This window comes from Copadichromis virginalis, linkage group LG22 (genome assembly GCF_057382275.1).
Source record: "Copadichromis virginalis isolate Kocher_CV1m ecotype Utaka linkage group LG22, C_Virginalis_male_GT1.1, whole genome shotgun sequence".
Lineage (NCBI taxonomy): Eukaryota > Metazoa > Chordata > Actinopteri > Cichliformes > Cichlidae > Copadichromis > Copadichromis virginalis.
This window is the reverse complement of record NC_140638.1, coordinates 19,231,868-19,253,176: the sequence shown is the minus strand read 5'-3', so window position 1 is coordinate 19,253,176 and position 21,309 is coordinate 19,231,868. Positions and strand designations below refer to the sequence as shown.

Genomic DNA, 21,309 nt, shown 5'->3' with positions numbered 1-21,309 from the left:
TTCCTTTCCTGTCAGCTCTCTCCTGTACCAGCAGTCTTTGGTTGCTTGCTTTAAAACATTTCCTTATTTGGATGAATTGTGAAACTACAATTTTGCGCATTTTTTTTGTTTTGTTTTAATGGCTTTAAGAACCAATTCAACACCTTTTTCTGATTTCCTCAGTCTGGTTTCTTTCTTTTCCCTCCAACGTATCCTCCCCTGCTCTCTCCCCACCATCTATTCCTCTCCTCCCCTCCCTTTCACTCCCTGTCGAATTGTGTCCTTGAGTGAACTCGCTCGCTCGCACACTCGCTCACAGTCCCAGACAGCCTGGGCAAAGCCCAATACTCAGGGAGGCTCTAAAACACAGCCACACACAAACACACTCACACCTCCCCCCTTAATCCGGCAAAGAAGCTCAATGCTATAGACGAGATTACCAATGGCAAGAACAGAATGTGTATTTAAATATTTTGCACCTCAGATACATACATGATATGTAACAGACAGATATACAATTTATTTATTTTTTTTCATCACAAAAACCACCAAACAACACAAGACCACAGAAAAAAGAAGGGAGAGAGTGAAAGAAAGAATTAGGCCCCGCCAAGACTTTGGTGTCTGGGAAGCTTCACTCCTTTTGACCCCACAGGCACACACACGCACACGCCCATACACGCACATGTAGGCACACGTACACACAAAAACATGCATGTCACACGAACGCAGCCGCTCCGTCTCAAACTCACACAGAGAAAACAAGAGTCTCTTTGGGGCCGTTGTGTAATTTCAATGTCTCTTTCCCTTGTAGTTAAAACAGCAAAACACAGGATGTTAAGTCTCCATGCTGCAGTATCCCCAACCCCCCACCCCTCCCTCCCACCCACCCCACAGAGCAGAGAAACCATGGCAGAACGCAGAGGAGGGCAAGTTGATGATGGGCCTTCACAGCGAAAGAGAGGCCCCCTGGCTTGGAGCTGGAGTCATATGTACAGATGCTGGTATTTCAAGAGCAGAAACTGATTGAGTCCACTTTTTCTCTTATGGGACACAACACAAGGAGTGCACAGAGAGGGACATTTGCTAGGCTTATGGCATTTCAGAAGTTGATTCGGGCTCAGATGCGGTTCGAGTTTGGGCACAAGACAGAAATGCAGAGCTGAGAGCAGAACACAGTTGCTGGTTTAGCAGAGGAGGAGAGAAAACAGGGGAAATAAACACAGAGAGAAAGAGCGAGTAGTGTGATCTTAGTTTGCCCACATTGCAGATACAGGGAAAAAATAAAATAAATAACGCAAAGATTTGGTGAGTTAGACTTCCAAGGGAAACAGAGTCCTCCATGTATCACAGCAGGACTCCAAGGGATGAGGAGATAGGTTTGTCTTTGTCCGTCAGCGTCTGGTATTCATCTGTCAGCTCCTCCTGGCCGTTCCCTCATTCCAGCGTGTGAGTGCGCACACGTACGACTTCATGTGGTCCTGTTTAGGTAGTGAACAAATCCGCGCAAGCGTGTCTCGCGTTTGCGCGTGCGTGTGCATTTGTGTATGTGCATGCTCGAGTACGTGAGTTGATCTTGATTGTCAGTGCTGGAGAATTAAAGCTTTAACTGTCCAAAAGCTGGCAGCTAAATTCTCACCCTTCATTTCGCAGTCCCTCACAAAGAAGTCCCCTTAAAAAAAGGAAAAGAAAGAAAAGAAAAAGAAAAAATGTTTGCAAATCTGTAAAAGCTTGAATCGAATGCACCTGAAAGGAAAACGGAGAGAGGGAGAGACAACAAGAGATCAGAAGAGACAATAAAAGTAATATGAGACACTTTCTATTAAAAAAACAAAGATTTTTAGGATATTTTAGTCAGAGCGATGTGTCCATTTTGATGAAAATTGCACTTTTGCATTTCAGCCTAAAGATAAATATATGGGGTTTAACAAGCTAGAGAGGTTTTGAAATACAAACTGCAGCAAAACACATTCAAATTCACCTGTAACCTCCATTAAATTGGCAAAAAGAATGTGCAAATGTGGTTCTAGAGAGTGTGCAGAGCAGGGCTCAAACATGCAACTTTGAACCCATGTCTTTAGCATTGTTTGGTTTGGTTTGAGACCATCCTACACCCTTTTTAAAGTATTTTGTATCTTAGATCTAAAAAAAAGAAAAGAAACAATTTTATTATTGATGTCCTTTCCCCCCATTAGCTCAAAAACAGATTAAAGGTAGCGTCTTTTACTGTAAAAGTTGCTTGGCACAAAATTGCTCATGCACACAGATATAAGCTTCGCACGACGAGGCTTAAATTGTTTTTGATGGGTTATTACTAAAAGGTGACCTGTTCCATTTATCATTCGACAAAAATACTGTTGTTAGTGTTGCTCTGCAAATAAGTGCTATCAGCACACATCGTCTTTTAAGCTGCCTTTACTGTTGGTGTTCTAGATACACTGAAGATATGAATTGGCCTTTTATGATCATGTTTATGGGGTAAGTCTAATAATAACAAAACAGTAATAAAAAAAAAGATTTTGCTTCTACATCCAGTTGAATATTATGTAACATTCATTGCTTAACAGTTTATGGATCTATTTATGCATTTCCACCCTTTTCCATACCTACGTTGTCCTCGACAGTCACTCACCTGCCGTTACAGGCTTGTGACGCTGAAGCTGTCATCACCGGCTGGGTCCAGGAGCTGGCACAGCACCCCGCCACCCTGAGCCGCCTGGGAGGGGTAGCGGTGTCCCATGCCTTGGTAGGATTGCTGGGGCACAGAGTAGCCACTAGTGTCCTCCTGATGGGGCGAGGAGTCCAGGGGAGGTTTGGGGTACGGGGAGTGAGGCAAGGGCCCCTGCCGATGGGCCGTGCTCATGGCGTGGGAGGTCATATCCCGCTTGTGTGGGGTAATGGCGGCGGGAGGGCTGCGCTCCTCATAAAGCATAGGTGTTGCATGGCAATGGAGGCCGGGGCTGGGGTTGGAGTGTGTATGCGAAGGGAGGTGGGTGTTGAGGTTGGTGTGTGCATTGAGGTGGGGTTGATTGTTGGAGTGCGAGAGAGGGCTGCTCTGTAGGTGCGATGTTGGATGCGTGTTTGTGTGTGAGCTCAGGTGGGGCTGTGTGCTGGGATGATGTGCGTCGTGCGGAGTTGGAGTCAGATGTGTGTGCGTGTTTGCATTTGGGCTAGAGAGCGAATTAGCCGGTGTGCTCCCATGTGGACTTGCGTGCGGGTTGCTGTGTGCGTGCACAGCTGTATTTGAGTGAGCGTGTGGGCTTGGGCTGCCGCTGTGCGATGTCTGTCCGTACCAGTAGGGGGAGCTGCAGTAGCTGGGCGAGTCGTACTGCGAAAACTGGGGGTCTTTCAGAGGGGGGCGGTGCGAGGGACTGAGTGCAGTGCCGCAGTGGGGTGTTAGCCGTGGTGAGGGGGAGCAAGAGGGGGAGAAGGTCCTGGAGGGGACAAGGTGGTAGGACTGGTGTGGAGGAGGGGTGGGCTTGGGTGGATAAGGGGGAGAGGAAACACTGGGTGAGAGGGAAGAGGAGGATTCTCCAGGGTATAAAGCCGGATATCGCTCCTCAGAGGATGGTGTGGAGGGGTGGGCAGAATAGGGGGAGGGGTACTCACAGGGGTCCTGGAGGTAGCTGGAAGGTGGCGCAGGATTAGGAGTGGCCAAAGGAGAAAGGCTGCTACTGTCTCCACTGTAATAATCCAGCCCTTCCTGAAACAGCCCGGACCCCTCTGGACCTACAGCAGACACCGCTGGTCCCACCGCTGACGTAGACGCAGCCTTGCCCCTCCCTTTGGATCCCGCTGGCCTCTCCCTCTGACAGGGAGACAGACCTCCTCTGCCTCCTCTCGACCCCCTGCCCCGTCCTCCGACCCCTCCGCGCTTAGGTCCAGGAGCAGGTGTTGGTGAGGGACTGGATGGGGAATCAGAGTGCAAAGCAGAAACTCCTTCTTTTTCTAAATGTGGCTCAGTCCGTTTCCTGCGACCACGGCCGGGTTTGTTGGTCCCCCCGCCCTGGAAGAGGACATTCTGGCTCCAGTTATAAGAAGGTCCCGAGGCACTCTCATGCCAGTCCATCATCAGCTTCTCCAGGCTGGACAGACTTGACTGGCCCCCTTCTCCACTAACAGAAACAACCTCATTCTGTTTGTACGTGCCACATGTGGAACTAGGGCCACTATTAGTGGCTGTGGAGCCAAGATGTGAAGAGTCAGAAGAAGATTCTGACAAACTTTCAGGGAAAGGTTGTCGCTTGGCCTTCTGGGGGGTGTAGTTTGAGATATCCAAGATGTCTTTGGACTCATTGGATCCATATTCACTATAGCCATGGTACTGAGGTCCAAAGCTGTCTGTTGACCAGCCACTGTAACCTTGTCTGAAAAAAATAAATAATAAGAATACCAACATGTATTATACAATAAATAAAAACACTTAAGCAGTATTTGTGCAAAAGAGTTTTCACTGCTCTTTGTTGCAGTTTCACAAATCAGTAACAGGAGAAATCTCAGTGGCAGGCTATGACAGTGCACTTGTAAGCTGGGTAAGGATGAGGAATATTTAGCCAAAATTTTAATTTTCACAAGGCGGGCATGGTGATATTGAAAATTGCATGCTGGAGTGAAACATTCATCCTGAGAAATATAATCATCAGACGTGATCGGGTTTTTCAGATATCTAAAAGCCTGATTTGCACCTTTTTTTTGTTTATTGTCAAATAAAATATTTAATTACCTACATTTACATTTAAGTTTCATTAAAACCAAGTCAAATGTTTGTGTGATAATTTAAGATTTACTTCCATTAGTTAATGTAGGATTTCTTTTAATGACACCTGAGTGGTAGAAGTGATTTACCTGAAGTTCCACTGATTGGGGTTGTATTGTTTGTAACCCTCTAGGGAGAAGGAGCTGAAGGGGCTACTTTTGGCCACAGACATGTATCCTCCTCCAGGTGACGTCGGCCCTGTTGAGTCCCCCCGCATTGCAGAGGAATGACTTGCACTTGGATATCCACCGTAGCCCCGCTTGGCTGTGGCTTGATAGCTAGAATAACCCATTGGACCGACAGGGTTGGCCTTGCCAATGTTGTTACCAGACCAGCTGCAGTCTGAGGATCTCTGTGGCACCACAGGAGAGGAGCAGGAGTAGCCAGAAGAGTAGTGGCCATAAGAGGCGGGATGGGGGGAGCTAGGAGAGTGTGAGAGAGATGGAGGAGTGGATTTAGGATAGGTAGAAGTGGTGGGGGATGTTTGGGCAAGGCTGGCATAGCTATATGGAGGCCTGCTTGAGGAGCCAGGTGTCTGGCCTGAACCCTCCGCCCCAGAACTTGCACCCTTAGTGCTCCACTTAGAGAATGCGGTAGACCAGTTGTGACTGGTAGCTGGGCTGGATGGCTCGTATCCAGGGGTAGATGAAGCTTTGCGGGGGTCAGACTGTGCGGAGGAGATGTCCAGCAGGTCCGAGGAATCATCAGAGTCGAGCAGTGATCGGAAATAACCAGCGAAGAGGCCTTGTGAGTCCTCCCCAGCTGGCCCAACCCCTCTGCTCCCACCTGGGCTGCTGTAGGCACCTCCCCGTCCAAGCTCACAGGAGGAGAAGCCCCCCCTTGGAGTTCCACAGAGCTGATACCCACCCAAGCCTTTCTGTTTATCCATAGGTCCCTCTTCACCCCAGCCACCTGCCCCATTGGGCCAGTCTTGCCCCATGGACACCCCACTCCCTTTGAATGCACCATTTTTTTTCATACGTCTCCTCCTGACTATTTTCTCACCCCCAGGCACTGTTCCTACTACACCGCCTCCTCTGCCCACCCCACCTCCACCCACACCCTTCCCTCTTTTCCTAGGTAATCCATGCTCAGACAGGGGGCTCAGTTTCCGCTTTTTTCCGATAGATTCAAAGAAGTCACTGAAGGTGCTCTTATTACACTCTCTGCCTCTGATCCCCCCTGCTGCTCCTCCTCCCCGTCCAACACCTCCTCCTCTGCCACCCCGTGGGCGTCTAAACCCAGTGAGCCGGTGGAGCAGGGTGGATATTCCAGGGTTTTCTGAGGGGGTATGAAAACTTTCTGGCTCACTAGGTGTCCAGCAACGAGGGGGGGAGCAGCGGCCAGTCACAGGAGGCTGGCGGTTTAAAAAGGCCAGTTTGGAGAGAACATCCCCATATTCGGTTTTCACATCATTCGTGTCATTAACATAGGATGGATAAGGATAAGGGAGTTTAGTCCGTCGCCGCCTTCGGGGCTTCTTGGGCTGGTCTCCATTACCACCAGGGTTCCCAGCATTTGGAGGCTCCCCCTGTATTCCTGGCAGGGGCTGTTTAGGCGGTCGTCCCCGCCTGCGTTTGAGGATAACAGGGAGCTCTCCGGGAGGGAACATCACCATCACACTCTTTCCGTTGTTTTTCATTCGGAGGAGCGCAGTTGGCTCTCGGGCTGCCTCTGAGCCCTCCACGTTGCCATCATTACTCTTTTCCGTCCCCGTGATCGTTTCCAGATTAGAAATTTTGTAGCTCTTCTGTCGCCGGCTAAGGCTGACTGGAATGCGTGCCACTTTGACAACAATCCTCCTCACCTGTAAAGCAGACACAAAGGTAAAACAGCTGCGACAGCAAATTGACTCAATGTTCATTAGTGAATAATATGACGTTATATGTAATGTCAAAAAGAAGTGGTGATGCAGCGATATGTGACTAAAAAATAAACTTACACCAACAAAACGCCCACGTCTGCCATTACTGGGAGGACATACCCTCAACTCCGCAACGGGTTCCTCCTTCATCGTTAGCAGAGATCCAGGGATTGTGGGCGTGTTCCCAAATGAGAGATGAGGAGTAGCGTGATCGTGGATAGCCTGGGCTGCCTGACGCTGTTTCATTACACTTTTAGGGCCTGCTTTATGAACAGGTTTCGTTGAGGGCCTGGACCTGGATTTAGGTCCAGGTCTATAGCCGAGTCTGGGACCAGGTTTAGGTATAGCTTTAGGAACAGGTTTAGGTACAGTTAGAGCAAGAGCAGTGTCTGTGTGACTGGTAACTGCAGGGAGAACAGCCTCCACAGATGAATGCTCTTCTTTATCACCAACTGCCACCTCCTCCTCTTTTACCCTCCAGATCTTTTCCTCTAATACTTCCTCATCCTCCTCTCCTCCCTTTTCCCTCCCTGCTTTTTTTTCCCCATCCTCAATGCTTCTGCGGAGGCGTGAGGATTTGCGCAGGTGACAGGGAAAGCGGGGACGTCCAGAGCTACGGAGTGCATACTTTTTTTCTGTCTCTATGGGAAGTGGGGAGGAGTCAGTGTTTGAGTTTGGACCAGCAGGGACTGGACAAAATGTTGAGGGCACGTCTGTCTCTGCAGTTCGGACCGGGGCTGCCAGCTGATTGGTGGAGGCAGGATGATTGCCTAGCGCCAAAGACAAGGGCTGCGGTGAGTGTATGGCCTCTGGTGTAAGAGATTTGGAGAGTTCTGGCCCTACAGAAGCTGCGTGTGAGTTCACATCCGTGAGTCCACAGTTCTCCATATTTGCATGAGAAAAAGCCTGTGCATGCACATCTGGGTCTATGTGTGTTTGCATGTTTCGAAACGTCTCTGCAAACGTATGTGTCTCAGCAGTCGTGTGAGTCTCTGTCTGCCGCCGCCGGCAACTGCTGTGCCCCAGCCTCCTCTGAAGATGGAGGCCGTTGGCCAGGGCAGACGGAGAGGAGGAGGGAATGTGGTCGGATGTTACCAGCGTCAGTCCATCATGAGAAGGATCCTGGAACCCCCCCTGGAGCGTGAGCTCCCTGGTCCAGAACTCCGCTCCTTCGAGCGCTTCAAGCTCCTCGAGCCCCGGCACACACCCCTTTTCTTCAGCCCGAGCCTCACCACAGCCCACTGGAGCCCCAGTTTGGCCTGAATGCAGGTGATCTGATAAGCTACTCATTCAGGACACAGTTTTGCTGGCACTGAGGCAGGGAAAAGATGGATGTTTTCAGATTTATGTAAATGGGTATTTCTTCTTTGTAGCTGTCGTCCTCTAACAGCTGGCAAGAAGACTCAAAAACCTAAAGACAGATACGAAAACAATATTACCAACTGAAAAGTAAGCCCATAAATATGTTAAAACCTCCTCCTTGAATTTAAGACATTTAATCCAAACCCCATGAGTCTCCCCACCCCCAAAAATGGCTTTTGCTAAGCATAAATTATGGAACACGTAGAAAAATTTGCAGAGATGTAATTGCGATTGTGAAATCGAATCGTCAACATTTTTGGCAATGGGCCATAAACCTAATCCATGATGCACTCTCCTCTATTAACTGTGCCACCCACACAGCAGCATTACAACATTAGATTACATTTACCATTCATATCCTGTTCAATTTGTTGCTTTTACCAAACGATCATGGCACTGATTCTGATTTTGATTCTGAGTTGAGCCTCACTCTGTCTGCCTGACTGGCTCTGTTCTGCAGGGGATCATTGGGTCATCAATACTGCAGTGGAGAGCTCACATACTTCTCCCTCTCCCCTCTGCTCCTGTCTTTTGCCCATGGTTGCTGGAGTGAGAGAAAGAAAGATAGAGATACAGACAGGGGGAAGGGACAAAGAGTTGAAGAAGGTGGAGGAAAATGCGGAGTGGGGGGAAATGAAAGGAGAAAAAAGAAAGGAGGAGGGTGGAGCAGAAAGAACAAGAGAAAAAGAGATTAGTACATGATGTCACAGCATGCATCAGGCCAGACTAGAATCAGTATTTTGGTGCGGGCTGCACTATCTCATGCAATTATTTTGGAGGATGACTTGCAGTATAAATTTTTAAAGTCTAATTGTAGTTAGTGTTTCATTCTGATGTGTTCCAGCATAGTGTGGGTACAAGCGTATGCTGGTATAAATACTCAGAGGATCATCAATACGCGACAGTAATGTTTTTGCCGCATGTGCGATATTTGAGTGAGAGGACGTATATGTTGTTGAAAAATGCAAAGAAATTCAACTGTTGAATCATGTCGCACAGCAGACATGGGTGCGTGCGCCCACACACACATACACACACACTGTCACTGCTCGTGCCACGTTTCACCAAAACTATTCCAAATGCATTACAAAGCTCTAGACTCTGAGGGTGCAACAAGAATGAGAATGTGTGAATAATCACATCCACCAGGGGGAAGCAGAGAGGTGGTGAATGGAGAGGTGTTAAGAGGATGGAGAGATGAAGGTGACAGAAAGACAGGAGCGATGGAGGGATTATAGAAACCCAAAGCATGGGGAGAAGTGCAGGCAGAAGTGCTGTGAAATCTCAGCCCCATGTGGTGTGAGACTCACATGTGACTGCATCCAATCACAAGTAAATGCAACATTTGCAAACTTAATTTATACATACGCACACGGCTGACTCCCAACACTGTACCGCACGGTCTACATTCAACACAATTATGTCCATCGTCAGATCTCCCTGCCTCCCTCTCCAACATATGGCTCTGATTAGGAGGGAGGGTGAAGGACAGGGAGAGAGAGAGAAAGGCGGGGATGGAGAAAGGGGGAGTGTGAGACATGGGAGAATGGGAGAGTGAATGGGTGAGAACATATGAAAAGAGTGAGAGAAAAAAGAAGAAGAAGAACAGGAAGGTGAAAGATATGATCGAGTCGGTAGCGGGGCAGAGACAGGCAGACAGATTTTTGGCAAAATGAGGGAGCAAAAGTTGGTGAAGAGGAGGCGAGAGGAAGACAAAAGAGTAGAGGGAGTAGAGGAGAAGAAGTGGGAGAGTTTCGCTGTAGCAGAGTTTTGCGGCTGCACACATGGAGCAGAGCAAACCTCGGTGCTCTGCTGCTCTGAGGAATGACACAACTAGGACAGACGAACATGGAGATGAACACAAACACGCTAAACATACTTTCTTTAACCCCCCTCTCACCCACACAGCCCCCCCCCCCATTACCAGCGCTACCTCAGACTCCCCCACCCCTCCTCCGCCTCTCCCACTTTCATTCTCACTTTCTCTCTCGTCTAATTAACAGCGCTCATTAATTAAGGCTTCATCTGACCAGTTTGTGAGAGAACAAGAAGAGCACATGCTTTAATTAAGCATTGCGTCACATGCGCTCGCTGCGCTCACGCACACACATGCGTGCACGCGCTGTCACTCAGAGGCGCACACGCACCAGCGACACATGCCAGCACGCAAACGCGCATGCAAAACATGCCCCCACAGCTCCATCCTCCCACACACTCGCACATCGATTTACACATAAAGACAGACATATCACGCACACATGTGAACCCATGCACGATCACACGCCAAACAAAGACAAACATGCAAATATCCCTCTACTGTGCTCTGCGGGGGGTTTTCTGACAGGGTTTTAGATGCCAGCCAATCAAATGCTCCCACTGTGATTCATTGTTTTAAGCAAACACTCCTGGCATCCATCAGCCGCCATTCCAATGTAATCACCGTCATACGTAGCGAATGCGTTTTGGTGCATTTTTTGCTGTGAATGGCTCTGGGGCTTTGGAACACACAGTCGCGTAGTATTGTCTCTGTGAAAACAGCCGAGGGTGCGCGCTGCTCCCACATGATGATCTGTTGAATCTGTTTCACAAAGAGCAGCTCTCGTATGAATGATACTGTTTGAACAGTTTTCATCTTGCACATTTTCTTTTTTTTTCTCGGAAAACTTTTAGGTCTAATTGTGCAAGCGCGGGGGAAAGGAAACAGAGGGAGCGACACAGAAAGAGAGAGACTCGAACCTCTCAATTTCCAGTTTGGGCCACTGGCCTGTTGGTGCGTAGTCTAAGAGGCGCAATGACTCTGTACATGGTAGCTGTAAAGCATATCTATTCTGTTCCCATCTATCTCACTGCCACAAAGGCTTGCAGACTCACAGGCCTGCCAGCAGAAACCCTCAATGAGGAACTAGAACCAGTGTGTATGGTTGTGTTTGTGCGCGCACGCACCAGTGTGCTCGTGTATAAGTGTGTCTTCCTGGGTGTGTTTGTAAAAGCACTCACTGAGCTCTAACGGGTGTGCAGTTGTTGCTAAGAGACAGGCAGCAGCACCGAAACAGCATGGGGGGGTGTAAGGGAGGGGGGGGGACATAGAGAAGAGAGTGAGTGAGAGAGAGAGAGAGAGAGGTGGTGAGGGGAGGAGGGGGCTCCACCGAGAGGTTTAGACAGATAAGAAGAAGAAGGGGGGATGAAACAGAGGGAGCAAGATGGAAAAAGTGTATGTGAGGCCAGCAGAGAAGCATGAGAGGTGGGGAGGGGGAAGTGGGTCAAGGGGTCCGCAGAGGCTGAGTGACACCGCGCAGCGGCTCGACTACACCGTCAGGCTCTCGTCGCTCCATCACCTCAACCCTGACGCAACCCCAACCTTCGGCTCCAACAAACATACACGCAACAATAAAATCCTTCCACGGAAATCATCGGTGAACGGAAACATGAGAAAAACACAGCAACAGTGTGTGTACTTTCTAAAAATGTAGCAGACACGCGTGCAGGCAGCGGTTTTGGGGTGTTTACCCCTTTTCCATAGGTGAATGCAAGGCTGATATTGCTCACATTTGGCTATTTGATCATAATTTTAAGTCTTTGTAGATGCGAGGCTTTATTGTTTGCTTGTTTGCGATTGGTTTGATATCCAGAATATAACGTTCGGTTATCCAACACTTCTCAATGAGACACTGTGACCAAGCAACTTGTTGAGTCGTTGACTGGCGCTGTCGCTCCAGCTTCACACATTACACATTACGTAGTGTCAGTACCATATAGGAGCATTACTTGATGTTGCACTTTAACACTTTGGCCCATAAATGCAACATTTGACGATCTACCCTGTATGATGAGTTTTGACACCTTAGTATATATCAGTGAAGACGTGGTTAGTAAGAAAAGCGAAGTCCACCCTCATAAATTCAGATCCAGTCATTTTGTTGGGCCTGAAATATGACAGAAACTGCTCAGTTCAGAAAAGACCTTCAAGGGTTACTCCTAGTAGGTTTTCAAGGGTTAAGGAAAGACAATACAGGTAAATCGATATGCCACACTTGATTACTTACATGAAGGTGTTTTTGTACGTACTGGAAGTTCTGCTGAGGTTTCAGGTTTACGTATGCAAATAAGGCATTATCTATCTAAATATGAACTAATCTGCCTACTTTTCCAGAAGGGAAAACTGAACACCAGATAAAGCCAGGATCACAATTCTTGTTACATTATAATATTTATCTGCAGAGTCAAAGGGAATGTCGTTTGGCACTTTATAAATTGGAAAATGCTGTTCACAACCAGAAAAGGAAAACATTTTTATGATTAAATCATACTATAAATCAACCTCTGAACAATATAGGGACAAATCTCTCTTCAGAATATAGACGGGAATAAAACTGAAGAGTCTGGTGTATGTAAAGTGGAGAGCTCCAGCTCAGAGTGTGAGAGACTCTAAAGCTACGAATTGTAAAAATGTCAACACATTTTTATTGGAAAGTAGTATTTACAGGCAAAAAGTTGGAGCATTAGTAGTAAGTCACCGTGACTTATCAGTCAATTCCTTGTAGTGAGACAATACAAGTTTATGAAATTTTATGTTAACTTATGTTAATGAGGTATTATCCTGTTAAATATGCGCTAATTTGCATAAATGCCCAGAAGAGAAAGTCTGGAAGAGTAAAAGTACTAAATGTGAGCAGTTTCTTTCCATTAGTCTGAAGGAAGACTTAACTTTGTTCATTCTGAGCTGCATTACAATACACAAGAATATCCTCATTTAACATGAGCTAAACCTAAACAGAACTTAGACATCAGCTTTAAAATAGCTGTCTGACATTTGGATAATAGGTATTTTTTCCCTTCCAAAAAAAGTTTTCAGTATTGAATCTTTATTAGTTTAGCCAATTTCTCAAAAGTTTTAATTTAACTCAATAAACAAAGAGTAAAACTCAAGTTATAAGGTCCTGTCTCAACTGCAGTGCACTGCAGCCCAACAGGCAAAAACAGTGAGCAGCTAAGCTTTAACCATATGCAAACTCTTCTGATCAGCAGACCTGGGTTGTCTGAGAGCTCGAGGTGCTGGTAAGTGTGCCAAAGCGGTGTTACGTACAGACCGCCGACATCCCCGCACACAAATTACCATCAACATCCCCTCAGAACAAAACCGAACCCTGGTGAGCTGCAGCTCCATCCACACACGTCAGTCAAACACAGACAGTCCAAGGAACACCCTTTACATACAGACCCCCCCCCCAAACACGCATACACCCACCCACCCACACTTCTTTCACTCTGACCTCTCCTCTCTTTCTCACCCACTCACATCCCACCCGTCCTGCTGCCCCCCCCCCCTCTGCAACCACCTTCCCAGCTGCAGGAAATTCCTAATGATCTCCATCATCAGTGCGCGCGCTGTATCTCCTGCCAAGAGTAGGCGTGTGCGCGCACGCACGAACACACGCACGTACACACACCAAGGATGCACACAAAGCATATCAATGAGCAGAGACCAACACATAAACCATATGTGCAGACAAACAAAAAGAGGCAGACAGACAGAAACGCATCTAACGTAAACAGACTTCACACAGAGCAGATACAGTGGCAGCTCAGCCAAGGATGCACACAGGGGATTGAAGAAGTAGCTCCAAACACTAGACAACACAAAACCAGGACCCTCCACCACCACTACCACCAACAACACCCCCCATTTGACTGTCTCACTGTCTGCCTGTCTCTCTCCTGTTGTTTCTGCAGGAACCTACATGCTGTAGTTATTTTAAGACGAGCAGGACCGTATTACCCCTTCCTTCCTTAGCCCCTCCTCACTCCTCTTTCTCACTGTTCCTTCTCTCATCTCCCCAGTACCCCCCACTCTCGCACCACCACTACCACCCACCTCCTGCCCCTAGTTTCTCTCCCACAGCTCCCACTCCCCAACACCCCCTTCCTCATCTTCAACTCAGCCTGACACTCTCTCCTCTCTCTCTCTCTCTCTCTCTCTCACTCTCCTGCAGGCAGTTTACTGGCGCTGCTGATGGCCGCCCCTCATTCGGGTCATGTGACCAACTGCGCCAGCTGGGAACAGCGAGGAGTGTGCACATGTGCGCACGCATTGAAACACATGAACAAGGACACACATACACAGGGATATGTCTGGAAAAACACACACACATACACACACATACACAAACACATGCAAATACAGGAAGATGAAACCAACCACTTAGGTGCAAATACAGAAACACTCCCACTTACAGTTCACACAGGTGCGCACACACGCAGACACACACGCTGAAGCACGCTACACGCTGACACTGATGAAAACCCACACTTAACAGCCACACATACCGGCACACGTGAAAACAGTCACGCACATCCAGCGCACACATTGAGGACACACAAACCAGATGCTTGGACCCCGACACACACTCAGACCTTGAGGCCAGTGTTTTGGAGAGGGGCCTCCGTGCTGCGGCCCTGACTTCCTGACTCCTCCTCCTCCTCCCTCCATACTCCTGTTCCACAGTTGCTGTGGGAGACGCTGCTGCAGCGCCCGTTGCCAAGGAGAAGGCTGCTGGCTGTTTGAACAACAATGGCCGCCTTGTGAACATTCCAACTGTAGGTACTGACAGCTCATCAGCCACAGCCTCAACATACACATTTCTCAGAAAGCGCGCACGCACGCACAGACACACGTGTACGGCTGACACTACACACCAGCGCTACACCACTGTACCTCTCTGTGCTGTGGTTCTTGGCCTCAAGCCTGTGCGAGGTAACACTTTCAGACACAAACACAATGAGGCATGCACACGAAACACACATACACACATCTGTGCACGCTCTAAGAAATTATGACTTCTGCTGAGAGGATAAGAAACCCTTCCGTCCCTCTCTGTCTACCTGCATCTCTTTACCATTGCTCTCTCTCTCTCTCTCACACACACACACACACACACACACACACACAATGGTGCGCAGTGCATTCATCCATCTTCCCCCTTCTCCCCGACTAGTCTCTGTCTTTCTCTCTTATCTCTTTCTCTCTCCTCCCCCCTCCACAGCCTCCTGCTTTCAGTCTCTCACTTGCTCCTCACTTGCTCATCCCCTGCCTCGCTCTCTCTCTCTCGCCGTCTCCCTTTCCGTCTCAGGAAGTGTGTGTTCTCACTCTCACGCACGCACACACTATCATCCTGGCACGCACATATGTGGAGGACACACATTCACACATAGACACACACACACATATATATCGAGAGAGAGCCGCTCACAATCTCTTTCTCTCTTGGAAGGTAGCGAATCTTTTCGTCCCTTGGGGGCATACACTTCCTCAGAGAAGGAGGGAAAAGGGAAAGAAGAAAGAGAACTAGAAACAAGGGTGGAACGGGCAAGAGAGAGGAAGATGAGGAGGAGGAGGGAGGAAGACAGACAAGAAGGGTAGAGAAGAAAGGAAGGGAAGAGGGTGAGAACTATACTCACAGTGGGGATTTATAGACAGACCCCTTAGTGCTCTGATTATCTGTTCATATTGATGGGACGACATTGAAGCCACGCTGGTGGAACGTTGAGACGGCGCTGAAGCCAAATTGGGTAGTGGGGGGGGGGGGGGGGGGGTTTAGTAGGGGGGTGGGGGGGGGGTGCGTGTTGAGGAGAATCACTAACAAGTCTCTGCTTATCCTCTGACTCACTGTTTTTAAACACACATACCCAGACACATGTATACTCACACACAGCTGTAAAAAAAAAAAAAAAAAGACAGAAACTCTAAGAAACACAAAGCTGCACATGTGCAGATAGGTGTGTGTGTGTCTGCGATAATGATGATGCGATCGTGTTGTGTGCCCAGACACGGAGAGATGCTTCTTGTGCGTGCGTGTACGTCTGTGTCTGCGTGTTTTCCCCATCTCTCGCTCCTCTTTAATAATTGAGCTGATTCTGTCCAGCTTGTTAGGGAGGTACACAGCAGCTTCACACTCTGTCTTTCTTTCCTTCTCATCCCTTCTGCGCCGGTCAATCCTTCCCTCCCCATACTTCCATCTTTGCCGCTCTCCCTTCATTTATCACCCTTTCTCCTTCCTGACCCCTCTGTCCTCTCTCTGTCTCATGTGCTCTCCCTCCCTCCGTCCCTTCCCCCAGCTCTCTTCCCTCACAAATCCCTCCTGTTCTTTGACCTCTCTCTCGCCTTCTCCCTCAGCAGCCTCCCCCTCCACCCCACTGCCCTCCATCATCCCTCTCCTCTTGCCTATCCCCACACCCCGCCGCACCTCGCTCCATCCTCCGGAGGTGAGAGGTCGGTGCTTCCTCTCCACTGTCAGACTCAAACCGGCTGCAACCAGACCCGTTGGAGGGGGGGTATGGGAGGTAGGGGTAAGGGGGATGAAGAGAATGAGGACTTGGGATGAGGAAGGACATATAGGAAAGGAGAGGCTGAAGGAGTGAAAAAGACAAGTGAAAGGAGGAAAAAAGAAAGGTGTGTTGGGGGAGGAGGGTGGCACTGACTGGAGGACAGGTGTATGGAGAGCAGTGGGGTTAAAGGAAGGAAGGAGGCGAGAGAAAAAGAGAAGGGTAGATGTCTCCTCTTGAGTCACCGCTTTTGGCGCGGAGGAGCCGTTTTATGAATGTATCGTGTGGGAGGTGACAGAATGGAGCATACAAACACTGCTTACACTAATGCTAAACGGTTGCTGTGTGTGTGGGTGCATCCGTGCGTGTGTGTGTGTGTGTGTGTGTGTGTGTGTGTGTGTGTGTGTGTGTGTGTGGGGGAGTTGAACCACGTTTACCTGCCTGTGGCAAAAGCTATTTCACTTCAGGTAACCATTAGATTAAAAAGAGTCATAAAAGACGGAACCCTTCACCCCAAGGACAAAGTAGTGACTAATTATTATTTTTTGCCAATAGTGGCTTGTTGCAGAGAAAAAGTTTTTAAATATGCCCAAACATGTCCTTTCACTCTACATTTCATTTAGAGGTCTTTTAGTACATGATGTCAGTTTTTTTTCCTCCTTTTTTTCCACCAATGATTTAGAAACAACAGCAAAATAAGCATTAATTTTGTTTGTATGGCGATACTCAACTTAGGCTCAGAGGACAAATCAGACCCACCAGAGGATGCCAGCTGGCTAACTCCTTTAATAAAACTGACTGAAGAGGTTCAGGTTGTGTTTGAGTGGTTTACATGTAACCGTTTGGAGCTAAAGCACAGTGGAACAACTGGATGCAGTATGATATGTTACATAGGTCTTAAAAAAAAGGTTGGGTCTTTTTAATGTTTATTTGTTTTATACTAGAAATATTATTGTTTGTTTATTAACTGGCCTCTGGCCTCCTGTCATTGCATAAAGATGGCCTCTGGGCAAATCGAGGTGAAAATCCCAGCTTTAGAGAGAACTGCTAACAACTCTGAACGCTATCCAACCAAATTCTGTTGCTTTGAGGACAGTGAATGGCTTATTTGTGGTGTGTTGGTTAATCTGTGCTCTGCAATCAATTACTTCTGTATTTTGGGAGGCATTTCAAGTACAAAGTATTATTAATTGCTGGACTCATTTAAGATAATGGTTTAAATTCCCTTTTCCCTGAGTGCTGCTGTGAAGGGTTCAGAGTTGAGAGCCACAATGATCTTCAGCTGTTGTTTAAAAAAAAACAAAAAAAACTTCACTTTGTTGCATTCAGCCAGTTTTGCACACAGCTAGAAGGCAGATGCTTTGCAGAACTAAGGAGAGTCCTTTCTTTTTGGAGAATAAGCATTTGAACAGATCCAATCTCCTATAGGATATCCTTTCAGATTTAATCTCCGCTGTTTGCATTCAAGAATGCACCAATTATGAAGCTATGAGCCAGTGCAGATTTTTATAAAAATTTGCCAGAATGGTGGCATTTTTCTGTTTTTTTTTCTCTTTTGTTTTTTGTAGTTATTTATTACACCTTGACAACAAAGAAACGGAAATCTCCAGTATGACAAAAATAACTCAACTGTTTCAAAGTCTTTCGAATCATCCTCACAATATCTTTGAAGGTTTAGCCAGCACAAAATTGGTAAACATTATTTTATGTTAGATATTTGGCCAATATAAAGGTGCATCCCGATTTGTGTGTGCGGCTCAACTTAAGCAGATGATTTGTCACAAGACCACAGAGAGTTTTACTCAATGATCCTGGCTCTGACGTGAAAAGCCCTGTGTGCAGAGTTGATGCATCAAAACCTCCATTCAACAGGTTGCACCATCCTGCTTAGCTCAAAACTTGCCAAGACACTGAGAAATCAGTGGAAGTCAGTGGCTATACTGTACCATTCCATGCCCGTGTGTGTGTGTTTATGTGCGTGTGTGTGTGCGTGCGCTTATAGGTGAATATGTGCGTCCATTCTGTCTTCTCCATCTCCATGACGACCTCCATATCAAGGGGACGTCTGACTATGGCAACCTCACATGCTGATAGGCAGAGAGAGAGGAAACAGGTGATTGGTTGAGCTGTCGGCTGTCATATCAGCAGGGTGTATCTTTGTTACACGCACACAGACACACACATTCAAAACACGCACACACACACACTGACTTGTCTGTGCCATCAACCTATACGCCTACAAACTGCAGCAAGGCACAAACAAAAGGTACCTCCAAAGCACACACACACTCAGATTTGAGACGAGATGTGGTGTGTTAGGTGCGCTGACCCTGCCAATGAGGACAGGAGGAACATCAACGGAGCTACAAGGCCGTTGCTATGACAACTAGCCCCGCTCACACAGGTAGGAAGCACAATGGGCCTAAGCTGTTATATGTTCACATTCCCTCTGTTTGTCACTCACTCTCTCAAACACACACACACACACTACCATGCACTCAAGACAAGTCTGACAGACAGCGGCTGAATGCCAAGGTAAGGCCATTTCCTTTTCATTCCAGCATTCAGAGGGTTGAAATTATTCATTATGTCCAAGTGGACCTGCCAAAAAGAGAACTCACTCTTCAACCAGCCACTGAGAGAGTGAGACTGTGTGAGTGAGAAACAGACAGACAGACAGACAGAGCATCACTCTGCATACTAACAGCACCTGCACTAGGGCAGCCTGTGCACGTCTCTGAGGGGCCCTTAAATAACGAACTGTCACTGCCCAGACACTGACATTGACTTCTCTCATCCCCTCTTCTTCTCCTTTCTTGCACTTCCTCTGCACCCTCTCTCTCTCCTTTTTTTCTTTGCACCCCCTCCCTCCTTTTCTACTAAACCACAGACAAGAGCTGATAATCACCACCATGAGTATGCCTTGTCTCCAACACACTGCCTCTGTTGCCACTGCAGGATGTGCTGCTGCTGCGTCCTGCCTTATTGCCGTGACAGATCTGGGGGGCTGCCGAGAAGGAAACCAGAGGGCTGGATGGATGCTCTGCTTCAGAAAAACATCTGTCCGCCAGCAGGAGTTGTGCTCACAGCTACATCTGTACTACATGCACACTGATATGTAAATATATAGATATTAGAAAAGTCCAATCAAGCTGACCCACAGGTAAAAAATCTGTGCAGACATTAAACGAACAGAAGAGAACATATGTGTGTGTGGGTCTGTGTTTGTGTGTCAGCAGTGTGACAGTACCCGGGGTGCTACTGTACACTGCTGCCCTACCTTCACTGTACATATATATTCAGTGATAATGAGGCTAAGAGGTGAGAATCTTGCAAATAGTGAGGAAAAATAGGTGAGGGTACACTGGGTTCACGCACGGAACTACACTGCGCGCACGCGCGTGTGTATGTGTGTGTGTGAGCGCACGCGCGTGTGTCTGAACATCATCATTTAAGGTCTAACCACACACACGCTGCATGCCCACAGTAAAGCCCAGATGACCCAGCAGCACGAGCGGCACGCATGCAGAGCTCCGTCCAGGTGACTGCGCCGATGAGGTTAGTGTAAGAAAAACATTTTTTTTAAAACTCAGAAAGAAAGCCAGAGGTGCGCAGCACAGCTGGCTGAGTGGACGGCGAGCAAAATTTGAATGTTTTGTACATAGGTCGCGCACTCACCAAGGGACACAGAGTCTGGGGGCTCGCGCTGCCCGCTGGAGCTGTTGCGGTGTCAACGCTGGCTAGGGGCTCGCGCAGCTGTCGGCGGCGGCGCTCACTCCTCTTCCCGCCCGGGTCACGGAGCCGTTGCCTTGACGGCTGCAGCCGTCAGCGAACAGCATTCCCCCTTCATCTCAGCTCCCCGTGTCGGAAGGAGATAGTCCTCCCACATCAATGTAAACGCTGTATTCTCCCGCCGCGCGCCACCGTCTCGAGCGGCTCAACAGAAAAACCGCTCCTCTGGCTCACATCAATATCTGCACCACAAAAGACGGGAAAGCAAAAAAACAGAAAGGGGAGAAAATGTAAAAAATAAGGAGCAGGGGTGCTGCTTCACCGTCCTCTTTCTAATTCAGGTGCTGACACAGCCGCTTGCGAACACTGTGCTTCGGTTTGGGGTGACAGGCGCGGGACTCCCCACTATGCGGGAGGCGAAAATCGACCGTGCGCCCGTGCGTCTCTGCCTCTGCAATTCCAGCTCTCTGTCTCTCGTGCGCTCCGGTCTCGGCTGTGCCTCTCCAACGTGCCTGACTGTCAAAGCCATCCGGGCAACCGTAGCTGCCTTTACTTTACACCTCTGGAACTATGGGAACAGTAGTCTTCTGAAGAAAGAAAGCGAGTCACGGTGACGTTAGAGAGAGCGCAAACAGCAGCAACAATATCATAAACCATAAAGACCCGATGGTTTATGAAACATTTGTTATTAATAACTTTCTAATAACAGCTTATTCAGGGCTCTGTGGTAGATAATGCTTCAAGTAATATGAAGTAAAGTACAGCATCATACTCAGGTGATGCATAAACGTTAGGCACTGGTAAAGGAATCCCAAAGTAAAGAGTAAATAACTAATATTATAACAATCAGCAATGGATTAATGTGAAATTAAATTGATTTACTGAAACAAATGAAGGAATTAATAAAGATTTACTGATCATAGTATCTTCCAGATCCACTATACGTTCCTGGATCAAGAGTTATCCATTGAATGACTCATAGCAAGTATCAGGTTTCTTTTTTTCATTCCTTCATCACTTTTCTAGAAACTATTCAAACATTTTTGTGTCTCTTTGTTGGAAATCGTTAACAATCTTTGGTAAATTCAGGGGAATTGCTGATGCAACAATTACACAGCCGCTGAGGCTGACTGATGGTTGGTATTTTCATTGTCATAGTGATAACATCCACAATGAACACGCTGCAAAAGACTGCCATGCATTTACTCTACATTGATATTAACCTTGCTCAATAAAATGTGCACATTACAAATATTTTGTTTAATACCCATTAAGTTTATAACTATAACTATTTGTT

At 47.7% G+C, this 21,309-nt stretch overlaps 1 protein-coding gene across 3 annotated transcripts; it reads right to left on the bottom strand.

The window, feature by feature from the left end:
- Nucleotides 1-874: 874 nt before the first annotated feature.
- Nucleotides 875-20,525, bottom strand: ahdc1 (AT hook, DNA binding motif, containing 1). 3 transcript variants are annotated; one of them, XM_085446306.1, is made up of 6 exons: nt 19,959-20,525; nt 8,311-8,505; nt 6,678-8,010; nt 4,825-6,542; nt 2,612-4,346; nt 875-1,725 (listed from the first exon to the last, which is right to left on the bottom strand). In XM_085446306.1, the coding sequence occupies exons 3-5, from the start codon at nt 7,887-7,889 to the stop codon at nt 2,618-2,620; spliced, it is 4,659 nt and encodes a 1,552-aa protein (XP_085302432.1). In that variant the 5' UTR covers nt 7,890-8,010; nt 8,311-8,505; nt 19,959-20,525; the 3' UTR covers nt 875-1,725; nt 2,612-2,617. The 3 variants fall into 3 exon arrangements, with proteins under 3 accessions (XP_085302432.1, XP_085302434.1, XP_085302433.1); XM_085446308.1 differs by having other exon boundaries at nt 875-1,651; XM_085446307.1 differs by having other exon boundaries at nt 8,392-8,505.
- Between the last annotated feature and the right edge of the window lie 784 nt (nt 20,526-21,309).